At 39.7% G+C, this 17,781-nt stretch overlaps 1 protein-coding gene and 1 long non-coding RNA gene across 7 annotated transcripts in view; one reads left to right on the forward strand and one right to left on the reverse strand.

Moving 5' to 3' along the window:
• Nucleotides 1-1,789, reverse strand: part of LOC309807316 — a 92,644-nt gene extending 90,855 nt beyond the window's left edge. For all 4 annotated transcript variants that reach the window (XR_014294552.1, XR_014294553.1, XR_014294554.1 and 1 more), the window contains exon 1: nt 1,744-1,789. This is a non-coding gene — a long non-coding RNA (uncharacterized lncRNA). The remainder of the gene's footprint in view (nt 1-1,743) is intronic.
• Nucleotides 1,790-1,853: 64 nt separating this feature from the next.
• Nucleotides 1,854-17,781, forward strand: part of PGM2L1 (phosphoglucomutase 2 like 1) — an 82,475-nt gene continuing 66,547 nt past the window's right edge. For 2 of the 3 annotated variants that reach the window (XR_014294550.1, XM_082626711.1), the window contains exon 1: nt 1,854-2,297. Coding sequence is in view for 2 of the 3 variants with exons in the window: in XM_082626711.1 (XP_082482837.1) it covers nt 2,187-2,297 (111 nt within the window). In the remaining variant the exon portion in view is untranslated. The remainder of the gene's footprint in view (nt 2,298-17,781) is intronic. The other variant, XM_082626710.1, reaches the window with a different exon arrangement.

The raw sequence follows: 17,781 nt of genomic DNA on the forward strand, positions 1-17,781 counted from the left end.
AGAACAAATGGTCCTGGGACAATTGAATAGCCATATGCAGAAGAATGAGGTTAGATCCCTTCCTAACACCATATATAAAAATTAACTCGAAAGGTATCAAGGACCTAAATGTAAGAGCTAGAACTATAAAAACTCTTAGAAGAAAATAAAGGGAAAATCTCTATAACCTAAGATTTGGCAAAGGATTCTTAGATATGACACCAAAATTATGAGCAACAACAACAAAAATAAACCAGACTTCCTCAAAACAAAAAACGTTTGTTCTTCAAAAGACACTGAAAAGAATATGGGGAATTCCCTGGCAGTTCAGTGGTTAGGACTCAGCACTCTCACTGCTGAAGGCCCAGGTTCAATCCCTGTCAGGGAACTAAGATCCCACAACCCACATGGCCAAAAAAAAAAAAAAAAACAGAGAAATAGAGATACTTAAAAAAAAAAAAAAAAGAATATGAAAACACAACCCACAGAATGAAGGGGTGTATTTGTAAATCATATATAAACTCTTTATTTGAAAGAGTTACAAGATACTCGATCAAAATCATGGAGCCATGGGCTTCCCTGGTGGCGCAGTGGTTGAGAGTCCGCCTGCCGATGCAGGGGACACGGGTTCGTGTCCCGGTCTGGGAACATGCCACATGCCGCGGAGCGGCTGGGCCCGTGAGCCATGGCCGCTGAGCCTGCGCGTTCGGAGCCCGTGCTCCGCAATGGGAGAGGCCACAGCAGTGAGAGGCCCGCGTACCGGAAAAAAAAAAAAAAAAAAAAAAAAAAATCATTGAGCCATTTTAAGGCTACACCAAAAACTCAGGAGCAGCTGCGTCTGACAGGTAAGCACTTCTCAGCAACTCCCACACCTAAAGTCGTGTGAAAGAGAGGAGGCCAAAATAAGGAGAAATTTAAGGCTATTTGAATAATCTTTCTTCTTCCTCTGTATTCCTACTGCCATTGATTTTTGCACTCTCTTATTCATTCTTACTTATGTTATGGTTAAATGCTGACACATCTTCCCTCTTCACAACTTGATTTTTGTTTTCCCCCATCTTGTTCTTCCTGCCTCCCAGTCCACTGTAGCAGCAGATCAAAAAGAACTGCCATCTGAGATCTGAAATGAGGTTGGAACCCTTGTTGCATCACGAATTCCGCCTCTTTGAAAAAGTCGGTTCACTCAGAGGCAGTTTCCTCTTTGTGTGTAAAATGGAGATGGATCACGTCCATTTACTCTGTCACACGATGGTTGAAACGACAGAACGCGATTCGTAAACTGTAAAGCACTGAATGGGTATCAGCTGTCCCCTTACTGTACCAGTCCTTGTTTAATTTAATTGAAGCCCAGAGCCACAAACCGCAGCGAACCTAACGCGGACAGGGCGTGTCCGTAGGGAACAGCCTAGAGGTAGATCTTTTTTCCTTTGAGAAAACGCAGGGCGCGGAGCTGCTGGGAGTTGTAGTCTTTGCGGCGGTCTCCACACACCTCGAGGAAAGAAAAGAACTACAACTCCCGTGACGCCGTGCGGGGACAGTCCCGCGCACCCTCCCGCCGGCGGGCGCCCCTGGACCAAACGGGAGGGGGCCTATGCGCGCGACGGGGATTCACAAAGCGAGCCCTGAGGCGGAGCGCGTTGTGGTGGCCGTAGCGGCTGATCCAGAAAATGAGACGAGTGGGAGTGTGTGGGGGTTGTAACAAGGATAAAACACGTGGAAAAAGGCAAATTAAAAAATAAAAAGGGCTGTGCCCCAATTCCTCACCACGCCGCGGGCCCTAACTTGCGCAGCTGAGGAGGCGTCGGAACCGGCTCGCGCCTCGGGTCTCGGAAGCTTAAGTCAGCAGGGGTGGGAGGGGGCGGGGCCAGCGGCGCGGGGGGCGGGGCCTAGAGTGGCGAGTGCGGCGGCCGCGGCGGGGCCACGACCCAGACATCTAGAACTGTTGTTGTTCTCTCTCGGTGGGACCGCCACAGTCTGGTCGCCCAGAGAGACCAGGAGCTGGTCTCGTTGGGAGCGGGGCGGCCGCGTCCCCCCTCTCTCCTGCTTCCCCCAAAGCTGCGGCAGGAGCTGGCACAAACATCCTGCGGTTGGTCTCTGATGCCCTTCAGTGAGGAGGGGGCGTCGGGATCCTGGTGAGCGCACGTCAAGCCCCTCCAGCTACGTGTCTTCGCCGGCCCCCCAGGCCCGCACACCCAAGTCTGGCTGCCATGGCTGAAAACGCCGAGGGGGACCTGAACTCCAACCTACTCCACGCCCCCTATCACACCGGGGACCCTCAGCTAGACACGGCCATCGGGCAGTGGCTCCGTTGGGATAAGGTGGGTATCTAGTCAGCCCGGCATCCGCCCCCTATCACTCCGGGGACCCTCAGCTAGACACGGCCATTGGGCAGTGGCTCCCTTGGGATAAGGTGGGTACCTGGTCAGCCCGGCATCCGCCCCCTACCCAGTGTACGCCCTTTCCCGTCCCCACCCGGTGCTAGGCAGGCTGTGGGGGAGATGGCTCAGGCCATGCTGCAGCGGCTAGCGGAGCCGGGCGTTGCCACCCACCTATGCCTGGGCTGCCTCCCTGGGACCGTCTGAGCTGAGAAAGAACGCCTGTAGTCCCTTCCTTTTGCAGTGCGCGAAAGTGCAACCTCCCTTCCTCCCATCCTTCCCCCCCCCTTTAAGTGTATGTCATCCCTCTTAATCAAAAAAATAATAATATATAATAATTAATCATCATCGTAAGCTATACCCTTAATACAACTGTTTCCTTTCCCCTTTCTTCTCTCTTGACTTCCTTCTCTGCAAATCTGAAAGTGGTTTTTTGCTCTGTGCTTGGACGCTATCTAACCGCTATCCTTTTTAGTTCTGGTCTGGTGTGTTTCCACCTTGCGTCGCTAGGTAGTCGCTGGTCTTTTATCGCTCCCTTGTATTCTCTAATATCACCTTTTGCTCTTGAGAAAGATAAGGGTTCTCTTTCTTTCTCTGGCCAGGAGTTATTTTATGGAAGTATCCTATTCCAAAAATCATGTTTTCCAGATTTCATGTGATGCTCCTGATACAGAATTGTTTTTGCTTTACCCATTCCTCCTCTATTCTGCCCCCACCCCCTCCAAACTGTTGCGATGATTTCATCTTGTGCAGGCATATAGGATGGATATGTGAGAGCTAAAATTAAAATGCAGTTATTTCACTTGTAAGAGGCCCTTGGCTCCAACAGAGCAAGATAATCCAGGCTTTTGCTTTGTCGAATGCATTAAATGAATTTGTTGAAATAGAGAAGGCAACATATTTTAAATGGAATTAATAATACTGAATTAAAGAATTAGTGTGGTAATATGTGAAATCATGTTATTCAATTTCCTAAAGGATTATTAGTTTTCTTAAAAAGTTTTATTTTCACTTTGTTCAGTCATTCATGCATTCAGCAAAAAATATCCATTGAGCACTGGGTAGTGCTTCAGGGCCTTTTAGGCCCAGGGTATGCTGGTGGTGAGGAAGCTAGAAAGGGTTCCTGCCCTCGAAAAGCCTTCAGTCAGCAGATGAGGAAGACCAACAAATAAGCAATTATGAGTTATTTAGTATTACTTGATCATATGTATCTTGGACATTCTAATACTTCCTCTGGAGTCTAAACCAGTGCGGCTCAAACTTTGAAGTTCTTACAGATCACCTGGAGATCTTAAAATGCAAGTTGTGATTTAGGACACCTGGGGTGGGGCCTGAGCTTCTGCCTCATAATGAGCTCCCAAGTGATACCAATCCTGCTGGGCTGTGGACCACACTTTGAGTAGCAAGGCTCTAGAGTGTTCTGACTGAGACACTAGAGAGCTAACACCCTTTTTGTGGGATTTGACCATATATATAAAAAATATGTATGTATATACATATATATTTTTTCAATCAAGTGTGAAAAATCTGTGGTATCCCATTAATTATCCTAAGGATGTGCAAAATGCAAATAACTTTAAATCCATTAGGTCACCTGGTGAGCTTATGCCACCCAACCCAAAACCTATATGACAGCAGGAGCTGAATAGCAAATTATTAGGTAGTGGAAAAACAATGATTAAAACCTAAAGCTGGCCTCCTTACATCCATAATTATTTTTATTCAGCACATTTGGAAGTGAAACCACATTTTTCCCCTGCCTTTTTCATGCTCTCTCTCTTTTTGCTTTTGAGATGTTGATGTATTTTTGTATTTCATCTACTTATTAGCAGTGTGGAAACTCAGTAAGAAAAGCTGAACTTTTTATTTATTAATTGCCTGCTGTGAATATAGTTCCTTGTTGTGGAAGGATACAAAAGAAGTGAAGATTCAGAGATTGCTCTTCTACTTTTAGTTCATTAGGGAGGAGGAAGCCTAATAGAAATAAAAGAGTTAAGATTTAGCATACTGTGAAATGATATATACTACAAACTGACTGTATAAATATCTTCAGCAGGGATATCTAACTAAATTACAGATGAAAGTTATCCTTACATGTTTAATATAGTTAATTGCTGTTGTTTAAAGCCATCTGCTGTCAGTAAATGGATGTGGTTGCACTTGTGTCTCCCTAAAGTGAAAGGAAGATTTATGAACTTTAAAGACACTTGTAGAATTCCAACACAATTTAATTTACTAGTAACTACTATGGATGTCATAGCCTTTGGCCCTTCAACAATAGGAGTTTGTTTTTCATTGCCATGGGTGAAATCTTTTGTTCTCTTTAGGTGCCAGTTTTGACTACACTTTTCCTAATGGGTCTGTTGATTTGATTTTTTTTAAAAATGTTACCTGAATGAATTAATATTTATTTATTTATTTATTTATTTATTTTGTGTTTCGCGGGCCTCTCACTGTTGTGGCCTCTCCCGTTGCGGAGCTCAGGCTCCGGACGCACAGGCTCAGCAGCCATGGCTCACGGGCCCAGCCGCTCCGCGGCATGTGGGATCTTCCCAGACCGGGGCACGAACCCGTGTCCTCTGCATCGGCAGGCGGACTCTCAACCACTGCGCCACCAGGGAAGCCCGAATTAATATTTATTAATTGTCCAGGCTATACCTATATATTGTTGGGGTATACTAAAATGTAAAAAGACTATGAAATACATATACATGTAAAAAGATAACGCAAGGGTGGTATTGGTGGCAATTAAATGGTTTATAGGCAGTCAGTTTTTATAGTAGTTTAAAAGTAAGTGACCTGTGGACTGGGTAGTCAAGGAAGACAATAAGAAGATGGGATGCATCTAAAAAGAATGAGAAGAGCCTTCATTGAAAGTCGAAGAGAAATTAATTTATATTTAAAGTGCCCTCTACATACAAGGCACTGGCTGAAAATCTGTGGGAGACACAAAGATGAACTAGATATGGATTGTATCTTCAAAGAAAATAGAAGGGAAAATAAAACAAAAGCTCACAAATATAATACAGGGAGCAAGTAACAAGTGCCTTTAACAGATAAACATTTAAATAAGTTTAATCATTATTTAATAAAAATAAGATTTACTTAATTGATCCCTCTCTTAATGAGAAAAATACTTTTAATTAGTAAGCAAAGGTATATCTACTGTAGATAGATAGTGTAGGTAAGCTAGGCTATGATGTCCCAGGGCACTAAAATGTAGAGTGCAGAAATGTAAAATAATAGATCAGACCAACAGCATTTATTGCATTACACGTGGATGGCATATGTGGTCTTCCAGCACAGAGGAACTGAGTTTAATACCTGATGAATACCTATTTATTTTTTTTATAGTGAAAAAAAGAACCTACCAAATGCCCTGATTCTTGATGACTCTGGTGCGGCACATAGTACTAAGACATAAGTTGATCTAAAGGCAACTTGCTACTTGCCCAGGTCACCAGTATTGCTAGTTTTAGCCTTGGTGGGTGGTGGTCTTTGAAATCTCTTCATGAAAGAGGTGTTATCTGTGCTGAACCTTCAGGATTAATTAAAATTTAGACTTGTCAACATTGAGAGGAGGAATATTCCAAGTAGAGATAAAAACATTAATGTGTATACTTAGAACATTTGTTTCTGCTGTAGCTTAGGGTACATAGAGAGAAATTGTTGGAAAGGCATGTAGACCAGGTCATAGAAACGCATTAGTATGTCGTTAGTGGCCTTGAATAAATAAAGGTGTATGTAAGTGTTAAAAATAAATTAGTGCAACAAGACAGGGTGTTTACTGGGGAGGTCCCAGGTACCCATTCCTGTTTCTATGGAGTGGCATTCTGTTGTGCCGTTTAGTATAGTCCAGCATCTGACCCTTGGTTCCTATACTTTCAGACTAATTTGTTAGTCTGTCTTGTCTCAGGATGGACTCACCCTGCTCAAGGTTACAGAAACTGATGTCTGAATTCAGAATGCTGTTTTATTAATTTATGGTACAGTTGTAATATAAATAGATTCATCTCAGTCAAGCCATTTTCTAGATGCACCATAAGGGAAGTCAAAGAATCAGAAGATTTTTAGTGATTGTGAAATCAAATCACAGGGAGTCAGATATATGGCATAAATGTTTAACAGCATTAGCCTGTAATAAGTAAATGCATCAATCTCTATGATGGGACTGTCCTACCCCTGGAATCCAACAAGTCTGTGGATCAAGGTGTTCCTCCTCCAGGCAATGCACAGATGACTCTTCTACAGTGCTCTCCCCTTCTATCTTTTAGAGCTGACTAAGGCCCCCACTTCCTTCCTACTTCTTTCTTTCACAGCTTTCATACATTCTATCAAATTACAGACAAGTCTTGCTGGCCTAGAAGCCAGGTTCTCTTTAACATGACAACTCTCTCCTGTTTTTGATATGCTGTAAATTTTAACTTTTTGAAAACAGTCTTATCAAAGATATTAAGCACTGGCCAAATTTGGGTGTGTGAATGTATGGGTGGGGGGTAGGACGGGACCCAGGGCAGAGCTGCTCAGCCAGCTGTAGCAGCAACAGCTACATACATATTGAAAACAATGTGGAGGCAGGAATTGGCTCGGTGTTTTGAGAAATAATGAGTAGAGTACTATGGTCTCAGAATGTAGGTCTATGTTGAGAAAGAGTAGAAGGTAAAGGTAAAGATAAGTTAGTTAGGTTAGGGTTATGAAATGCCTGAAAATAGAAATAAAAGACTTCATTCTAAAGTCAGTGATTTTCAAACATCTAGCAATGAAAGTTTTTCAAGCAAAATATAGCCCAAATTGTTTTAAAAGTGGTGAATGAATTTCCTTTTAAATCATCATCGTGTGATGGAAAACACACCCATGAAGCAGCTCTACAAAGGTTGTCTAGTCCAGTTTCATTGTGCAGAGACCCAAAGAAGTTGTGGAAATTATCAGTTGTGGTGGGTAGAGCCTGGACCAGAACTTGGATCTGCCACCTAGTTCAATCCAATTTTTACAATACTGGTCTATATTACATTTTTTGTTCACATTTTTCTAATACTTTACATAATTTGGCATTTAATCAATGAAGAGCACTTATCACCTTATTAATTTTGGAAAATATTAGTGCTTATTACTTGAATTTATTTGTGTAGTGTTTCAAACCTTGATGATCTGAATCATTTGATATTCACAGCAACCGTGTAGTAGTTATCCCTATTTTTATAAGTAAAGAAATTTAGTTTCAGACAAGGAAAACGACTTGCTCAAGGACATATGGCTTTTAAGTGGTACACTTGGTACCAAACCTAGGATATCTGACCTTTACTCTCGTTTTCTTATCACTGTACTAGACTCTGTAACCTGAATATTTAGTAAATGTTAGTGACATAATAAACCAAGTTTCAAGGACCTCATTAAAACCATTTTACTGACTTTTGTGAAAGCTGTGGTAGGCTGTAATATTCTGCAGAATAAATTGCCATGGAATATTTTTTAAAAGAGCTGAATTTGCTGCTCAACAGTTGCTTTGGTTTCCTTGGCAACAACATTCTCCCTCTGTCCAAGAGATTTAGTACATATAAATAAGGGTTTGGAGATACACACACACACACGCACACACACATTTTTTTTTCTTTTTATTTCCAAATTTCTTACATTTGCTCTTTAGTTTCTACCATTTTATTTTTTAATTTATTTTAATTAACTTTTAATTTATTTTTTATTTAAATTTTAATTTAATTTATTTTTATTTATTTCAAAGAAATACATGCTTATGATTTTTAAAAATTAGTACAAAGGGATTATAATAGAAAGCGGCGTTCCTAATTGCCTCTTCTCATCCTCAGTTTGCTCCTTAAAAACCATTTTTAACTGTGTGTCTTTAGTTATTCTCATGACTACCATCAAAAGACTAAATAATATGCTAGTACCACTATTCCTTGATTTGTTTTGGATGTTATCTGTCAAATACATACTATGAAAAATGAGAGCTCACTAACACTGTTCTCCACCCTACCTAAACTTTTTTTTTTAAGATTTTTTTCTTTGATGTGGACCATTTTTAAAGTCTTTATTGGATTTGTTACAATATTGCTTCTGTTTTATGTTTTGTTTTTTTGGCCACAAGGCATGTGGGATCTTAGCTCCCTGACCAGGGATCAAACCTGCACCCCCTGTACTGGAAGGCAAAGTCTTAACCACTGGACTGCCAGGGGAGTCCCCACCCTTCCTAAATTTCATTATGCCATTAGTTTTAGTTATTCTTTTGAAAGCTTAAATAATGTAATCAGTGCTAACAAAGTCTCCAGAACAGTAAGCTTAGCTCACAAACACAGAGCTCCCAACTGGCCATTTTATTTGAGAAGAGATTGGCAGAAAACATACCTATGTATACAAAACCAGAGAAAACCCATACCAGCTTCCCAGAAAAATCTGTGGATATCAATGACTAACCAAGGATCAAGTTATGTAAAGAAAACAAGCAGCATGAAAAATAAAAACAAAGCAATGGACCCAGAAAGGAACTGAGGTAAATAAGGGAATATAAGAACTTAAAATCTTAAAATTAAGTTTAAAAAGATAATTATTCCATCAAACAAGGAAAGATGCTAAGGAATGATGAAAGATGAAAGGTGAAAAAGGAATAGGAAAGAAGAATGAGCTCTTGGGAGTTAAGGGAAAAAAAAAAACTGTATCCCTCCACCCCCTGCCAAATGCAATAGAAAATATAAAAGCATAAGTTGAAGAAACCTATAGCAAAAGGAAATAGGAGATATGAGGGAAGCTGACATGAAGGAACTACCCCAGGAGTCCAGTGTAAAGAAATCCCAGATGGCAACTGTGTAGTAGTTTGACATTGGGCTTCAAAGAAATGTGTCTTGAAAAAGAATGCAATGCCTATGCCGTAAATAATAAAAAGCTGGAAGATGTTAATGATAATGTTGAAGATGGCATGTTATTTCTGGCAACAGCAACATCAGAAAAAGAAAAGCAGTTATCCACAGATGGAAGAAAGGGAGGAAGGGGAAGAGGGAGGGAGGGGAGGAAGGAAGGAAAACAGACCTGGATAAGCAAGTTATGGTTCAAAACTGAAGAAAACTAAAACAGGGCATGATTTTGAACAATTAATTGATGGAGCTTAAGGAAACAAAAAATCCATTTGATCTCAGTACCTTCAGAAGACACAAGGTAGGCCTGGTGAGAAGGAAATTTTATCCAAGCCCACTACTAGGGTCTGTAGTGAACAATATTTAGATGATCTTAACCTGGTACTTAACATTATTTTCAATGTTGAGGATCAATCTGAAGACAAAACAGAAAATTTTAATTTTTTATTGTGGTAAAAAAACACATAACATAAAATTTACCATCTTAACCATTTTTAAGTGTACAGTTCAATAGCGTTAATCATATTCACATTTTTATGAAACAGATCTCCAGAACTTTTTTATCTTGCAAATCTGAAACTCTATACCCATTAAAGAAGTCCCCTTACCTCCCCTCTTTACAGCCCCAATACGAGATGTTAACAACAGGGGAAACGGGTTGGGTGGGAGGATTTATGGGAACTCCCTGTATTATCTGTTCAATTTTCTGTAAACCTGAAACTTCTAAAAATTAAAGTCCGTGAATTTAAAAAGTACTTATATTTGAAAGGGAAAGCATTCTTATTTGAAAGCACTTTCTTTTTTCCCACCTGAAAATTTCAAAATAAGTAGACTGGCTACTTCTGCTTTTTATTTAGGGGTCTTCTTTGCCCTGTTTTTTCTTTCATAAAGGCTTTCTGTTTAGTTCCTTTAAGTTTTCTACAAGGCCATTAGAAGTCTATTTGGATATATCTTTAATCTGGAATTATTTTTTCCCCATCTCCTCCTTTCCTCCTCTTTGAAAAAGCTAATGAAAAGGAATTTATCTTTATTTGGTTCTTCCGAATTGTACTTATAAGATACATTAAATTAACCATAGAATGTAAATGTTATATTCTACTAGCTCGGATTTTCATGGTCCCTCCCCAGATAATCTAAATTTGATTTCTTTTATCTATCTTTGCGTAAAGACAGTATGTTTTGCTTATTTGGTTGTTTTTACCTATTTCATATGTTTAGAAACACTTTTCCCCCAAATAAAAGGTTGGTTAGTAATTTAGTGTAGATTTTACTAAAGGAGTATTTTTTTCTTAAGTCACTTAACTCTCTACATTATTGCTAATTAGTACTGAGGCTGCTGCCCTCTGGTGTTGGGAGTTAATGGAGAAAATGATTAATGCTGGTGGAAAGAATAAACAGACAGGTAGTGTATCCAATCCTGCATGGGATCTTTTACACCAAATAATTTAATGAGCACTATACCTTACCAAAAAAAAACTATGAAAATGGTCTTACTGAATGCCCAAAAGAATATGAAAATTATAATGTAAATGAAAAATACTATGCTTCTCAGATACAAAGTCATCTTAGCTTTCGGCTCACCAGACTTAACCTTGTTAGAAAATCTCTTCAGTGTAAGTGGTAGTTTTGTTTTGTGGTTTCTGCTTCAGAATTTTCTCATGTCATTTTCCCTCTGAAATATTTCATTATTCATGTAGGTAAAAACTATAAAAAAAGCTAAATGCCCACCAATAGGGGAAAGGATAAATAAATAAACTAGAACACTGTGACATTTGAAAAGAATACACATATCTACATGTATTGAGAGGACCTCCAAGATTTATTGAATGAAATGAGCAAGTTCCAGAGCATCGTGTACAATTTGATATCACGTATATAAAATAAAAAGATAAAGCAAAACTACATTTCTGGGGCTTCCCTCGTGGCGCAGTGGTTGAGAGTCCGCCTGCCGATGCAGGGGACACGGGTTCGTGCCCCGGTCCGGGAGGATCCCACATGCTGCGGAGCGGCTGGGCGTGTGAGCCCTGGGCGTGTGAGCCATGGCCGCTGAGCTTGCGCATCCGGAGCCTGTGCTCCTCAACGGGAGAGGCCACAACAGTGAGAGGCCCGCATACCGCAAAAAAAAAACAAACAAACAAACAAAAAAAAAACTACATTTCTGTAAGTATGTAGATGTAGGTAAAGGTCTGGAAAGATACATCACATACAGTATTGGCTCCCCTAAAAGAGGGGTCTGGGAATGATAATAGTCAAAGATCTCTGTAGTTTTATTTGCGTTATTAGTATTTTTTAAAACAAGGAAAGTGTATTGATGTACTTATAATTAATAATTAAAAGTAAAAATTCAAACATGAACAAAGAACAATTAAGTGGTCAACTGTCTGGTACTGGTTTCTAAGAGCAATAGGAGTTCAAAGTCAGGAAGACTTTATGTAAGAAGTAGAATTTGAGCTGGGCCTTGAAGGTTAAGTAGGATAGGAATAGATGGTGGATATGGGGGCAGAAAATTTAGAGTGGGAGAAATAGAGTAATAAAATAGAATGAAACTGATCACGGAAATGAAACTGAACAGGGAACATGCAAGAACAATGAAGAGATTTTTTTAAATTGAGGTATAGTTGATTTATAATATTATATTAGTTTCAGGTGTGAAACAGCGATTGATTCAAAATTTTTATAGATTATACTCCATTTAAAATTATTATAAAACACTGGTTATATTCCATGTGCTGTACAATATATCCTTGTAGCTTATTTATTTTACACATAGTAGTTTGTACCTCTTAATCCCCTGCTTCTATTTTGCCCCTCCTCCCTTTCCTCTCCCCATAGTTTTTTCTCTATATCTGTGAGTCTGTTTCTGTTTTGTTATATTCATTAGTTTGTTTTATTTTTTGTATTCTACATATAAGTGATTACATACAGTATTTGTCTTTCTCTGTCTGAGTTACTTCACTAAGCACAATACCCTCCAGGTCCATCTATGTTGTTGCAAATGGCAAAATTTCATTATTTGGGGGACTTTCCTGGCGCAGGAAAGTTAAGAATCCGCCTGCCAATGCAGGGAACATGGGTTCGAGCCCTGGTCTGGGACGATCCCACATGCCGCGGAGCAGCTAAGCCCATGCACCACAACTATTGAGCCTGTACTCTAGAGCCCACGAGCCACAACTGCTGAGCCCACGTGCCACAACTACTGAAGCCCACGCACCTAGAGCCCGTGCCCCGCAACTAGAGAAAGCCCGCGCTCAGCAACAAAGACCCAACGCAGCCATAAATAAATAAATAAATAAATATTTAAAATTTCATCATTGTGTGTGTGTGTTGTATCTTCTTTATCCATCTGTTGATGGACACTTGGGTTGCTTCCATAGCTTGGCTATTGTAAATAATGCTGCTATGAACATGGGATGCATGTATCTTTTCGAATTAGTGTTTTCGTTTTTTTCAGACATCTACCCAGGGGTGGAATTGCGGGATCATATAGTAGCTCTTTTTTTTTTTTTTTTTTTTTTGAGGAACCTCCTTAATGTTTTCCCTAAGTGGCCGTACCAATTTACATTCCCACTAGCAGTGTAGGAAGGTTCCCTTTTTTCCATACCCTATCCAGCATTTATTGTTTGTGGACTTTTAAATGATGGCCATTCTGACCGATGTGAGATGATACCTGATTGTAGTTTGGGTTTGCATTTCTCTAATAATTAGCAATGTTGAGTATCTCTTCATGTGCCTGTTGGTCATCTGTATGTTTTCTTTTTTTTTTTTTAATTAATTATTTTTGTCTGCATTGGGTCTTCATTGCTGTGCCTGGGCCTTCTCTAGTTGGGGTGAGCAGGGGCTACTCTTCGTTGTGGTGCTCGGGCTTCTCATTGTGGTGGCTTCTCTCGTTGTGGAGCACGGGCTCTAGGCGTGCCGCCTACAGTAGTTGTGGCACGCAGCCTCAGTAGTTGTGGCACGCAGGCTCAGTAGTTGTGGCTTGCGGGCTGTAGAGCGCAGGTTCAGTAGTTGCGGTGCACAGGCTTAGTTGCTCCGCGGCATGTGGATCTCCCCTGACTAGGGCTCAAACCCATGTTCCCTGAATTGGCAGGCAGATTCTTAACCACTGCACCACCAGGGAAGTCCCTGTATGTTTTCTTTGGAAAAATAACTGTTCAGGTGTTCTGCCCATTTTTTTAATGGGTTTTGTTTTTTTTATATTGAGTTGTATGAGCTGATTATATATTTAGGATCTTAACCCCTTAATGGTCATATCATTTGCAAATATTTTCTCTCATTCAGTAGGGGTTTTTTTTCATTTTGTTGATGGCTTCCTTTGCTGCGCAAAAGCTTTTAAGTTTAATTAGGTCCCATTTGTTTATTTTTGCTTTTGTTTCCTTTGCCATAAGAGGCAGACCCAAAAAAATATTGCTATGATTATGTCAAAGAGTGTTTTATGTTTTCTTCTAGGAGTTTTATGGTTTCCAGTCTTACATTTAGGTCTTTAGTCCATTTTAACTTATTTTTGTATATGGTGTAAGAAAATGTTCTAATTTCATTCTTTTACGTGTAGCTGTCCAGTTTTCCCAGCACACTGATTGAATAGACTGTCCTTTCCCCATTGTATATTCTTGCCTTCTTTTGCATAGATTAACTGACCATATATGAAGACCATCTACTCAGGTAGAGCACATGTGTTAGACTCTTGTGGTGATTAAGAATAGGTGAAGGAAAACTAGTATTTATTGAATGCCAATATGCCAAACATGGTACTAGACGCTTTCATATAAAAAGTCTTTTTAAATCCTTCCAAGAATTGTATGAGGTAGTAATTACCTTTTTGTTTAACCTACACACAAACTCAGAGAAATGGAGAGAGTATTTGAATCCAAAAAGGTTTTGAACTCCTCTGCCCTTTGAGATCTGATCCCACCCTTCCTAACCTTTACATTTGATGTAATCAGAATTGGACTTTATTGTTGGTTCTTGGTTGATTAATCTGGCTGCAGTATGTAATCAGGATGAGATGGTTTAGAGTAGCAGAGGGTAGCTTGGAGACTCTTCTAGAAATATAGATATAAAAGTTTTATATTAGGATGCTCATAGAATCTTATAAGAAACTTAAGGAGGAAATAATGAGACTTATTAATAAATTGATTTCTGTCTTTTTTAAAAACACAGAGAATGGTAAACAGTTCCCATTTTGTTAAATCACAGCATTTTGCTAACTTTGAATCAGCTCTCCTTTTTTTTTTTTTTTTTTTCGGTTCGCGGGCCTCTCACTGCTGTGGCCTCTCCCGTTGCACAGCACAGGCTCCGGATGCGCAGGCTCAGTGGCCATGGCTCACGGGCCCAGCCGCTCCGCGGCACGTGGGATCTTCCCGGACCGGGGCACGAACCCGCGTCCCCTGCATCGGCAGGCGGACTCCCAACCACTGCGCCACCAGGGAAGCCTCAGCTCTCCTTTTTAAGGAAATAAATTATAAAATCAGTTTAAATTTCTGTGTCTACTTCCCTGATCCCACTTTCCTCTCTTCCTCCTTTCCCCAAAGTAACTAAGGCATATTTAGGACTACTAGGGTTTTGTCTAAATTTCCTGTTTCTTTAAAAAATAGTTTTGTTTTTCTTTTCTCTTTTTTAAAATTATTTATTTATTTATTTGCTTATTTACTTATTTATTTATTTTATTTATTTTGGCTGCTCCAGGTCTTAGTTGCAGCATGCAGGCTCTTAGTTTGCAGCATGCAGACTTCTTAGTTGCGGCATGTGGACTCTTAGTTGCGACATGCAGACTCTTAGTTGCAGCATGCACGCGGGATCTAGTTCCCCAACAAGGGATCAAACCCGGGCCCCCTGCACTGGGAGCTTGGAGTCTTACCCTCTGGACCACCAGGGAAGTCCCTGTTTTTCAATTAAATAAAGATAACCCTGGAGGTTAAACAGCTTAAAAAAAAAAAATCCTTAGTCAAAACTATTTCAATGCCTGAAAACACTCAAATCAAAATTGAAGTATTACATTTCTTATAATATATGCTTAGTATATAACTTTTGAAAATATGGATACTATTAACTTATCCCTAAATAGTACACTGTAAGATTTTGAGAAGCTATAGTTCTTTAAAAAGAGAAGTCAACAATAACATATGTCAAATACACCCTAAGATGTTCTCTAAATAGAAATGTCACATTTTACAAAGATAGTAATCAGTTGTATTTGTGGTTTCTGTAAAATTAGGTTCATACTTACATAAAATAAATGACTTAAACGTCCTCTCCTCCAAATATCAAGGAACTTTTACATAATTATGAAGGAAAACTTAACAGTAAAAGAGTTGACATTATATCACAACTCACACTGACATGAATTTATTTTTTGTAATTTGCATATCCTTTTTTAAAACTCTGTTTTATAAAGCCACTGAGAATTCAAGCATTTTTCAAGTATTGTATTTTTTTTCTTTTTTGGGGTGGGGTGGGGGTGGGGGCTGTGCTGCGTGGCATGTGGGATCCTAGTTCCCCCACCAGGGATCAAACCTGTGCCCACTGCAGTGGAAGCGCAGAGTTCTAACCACTGGATCACCAGGGAAGTCCCCCAAGTATTGTATTTTTAACGTTAAATTACATTTTCCATATGTTTCGTAAAGGGAAAGGAAAAAACCATCCAATATTGTTTGTCATTAATTCATGCTTTATAAGGTAAAACACTATGCATCTGTCCTTAACCATTTTCCTCTGCTCCAACATCAGTTTTAGAGCTTTTCTATATACTTTTTTAAAAATCAGGCTTATTGAAATATAATTTACATTTACATAATTGACAGTAAATTTCATCCTTTTAAGTGTTCAATTTAAAGAGTTTTGACAAGTGTAAATAGTTGCATAACCAACACCACAATCAAGATATAGAGCATTTCTATCCTGCAGAACGTTGCCTCATGTCCTTTTGTAGTGAATCCCATCACTCCAGCCCCTGGCAACCACTGATCTAATTTAAGTCCAGTAGTTGTTTTTAATTGGGATGTAATTCACATAACATAAAATTATAAAATTCACCACTTTAAAGTATCTAATTCAAGGGGTTCTAGTATATTCAAAAAGTTATGCAATCATGGGCTTCTCTGGTGGCACAGTGGTTGAGAGTCTGCCTGCCGATGCAGGGGACACAGGTTCGTGCCCCGGTCCGGGAAGATCCCACATGCTGTGGAGCAGCTGGGCCCGTGAGCCATGGTCGCTGAGCCTGCGCGTCCGGAGCCTGTGCTCTGCAATGGGAGAGGCCACAACGGTGAGAGGCCCGCGTACTGCAAAAAAAAAAAAAAAAAAGTTATGCAATCACCACTAATTTCACAACATTTTAATCACCCTAAAAAGAAACTCTATACCCATAATTAATAGTCACTCCTCTCTTCTCCTAACTCCTGACAGCCACTAATCTGCTTTCTGTCTCCATGGATTTGCCTGTTCTGCACCTATTATATAAATGGAACCACACAATATATGGCCTTTTATGTCCCTGTTCTTTCAACTTGGCATGTTTTCAATTTTCATCTGTGTCGTAGCATAAATCAGTAATTATAGCTCAATAGCCATTTGTGCATCTTCTTTAGCAAAATGTCTGCTTAAATCCTTTGTCCATTTTTTGGGGGGGTGGTCTTTTTATCGTTGAGTCGTCATATTTCTACACTGTTCCAATAGTTTGCCTTACAGAAATCATAACAGTATATAGACTTTTTGGGTTTAGCTTCCTCACTTAACAATGCTTGTGAGATTTATTCATTTTGTTGTCCATATTGGTAGTATATTCCTTTTTATTGCTGAGTAGGATTCCATTGTATGGATGTACAACAATTTGTTTATTCATTCACCAATTGAGAAACATCAGGTTTCAACTATTCTGAATAAATCTGCCATTAAAATTCACGTACAGGTCATAGTGTGAACATGTTTCATTTCTCTTGGGTAGATACCTAGGAATGGAATTACTATTCAGAATTTACTGAGAAATTTTAAAATAATTATTGGGTATTGAATTTGTGTCAAATGCTTTTTCTGCATCTACTGAGAAGATCATGTTTTGTTTTTTTTTAATTAAAACTTTATTTTTTAAGCAGTTTTAGGTTCACAGCACAATTGAAGTGAAAGTACAGAGATTTCTCATACTCCCCCTGCCCTTACTCATGCACAGCCTCCCTCATTATCAGCATCCACCACCAGTGTGGTACACTTGTTAGAACTGATAAACCTACATTGACACATATTAATCACCCAAAGTCCATCATTTATATTATGTTGTTGGGCTGCACCCCGCAGACCTGACAGCCTTATACTTGCCCAGCCTCAAGACCGAAGAAAGAGCCCAGAGTCAGCAACAGAGACATCAGTGATTTAATGGACATGAGGATCTTACATGTCTGAAGCAAGGTCCTGGAGCAACACCCCACCATGTGTGGGAGATGGCAGGCAGGACATGGCAGTAGTCTTTGCTATTGTGGAAGGGAGGGGGCAATTTACCAGTTATAGAGGGAATTGATGTCAGGTTGGCTCATCAGTTATCAGGGAAACCAGCAGAGTAGCATGCCCCTTACTGCCCC

This window comes from Mesoplodon mirus, assembly GCF_964341445.2.
Source record: "Mesoplodon mirus genome assembly, chromosome: 7".
NCBI classification, from domain to species: domain Eukaryota; kingdom Metazoa; phylum Chordata; class Mammalia; order Artiodactyla; family Ziphiidae; genus Mesoplodon; species Mesoplodon mirus.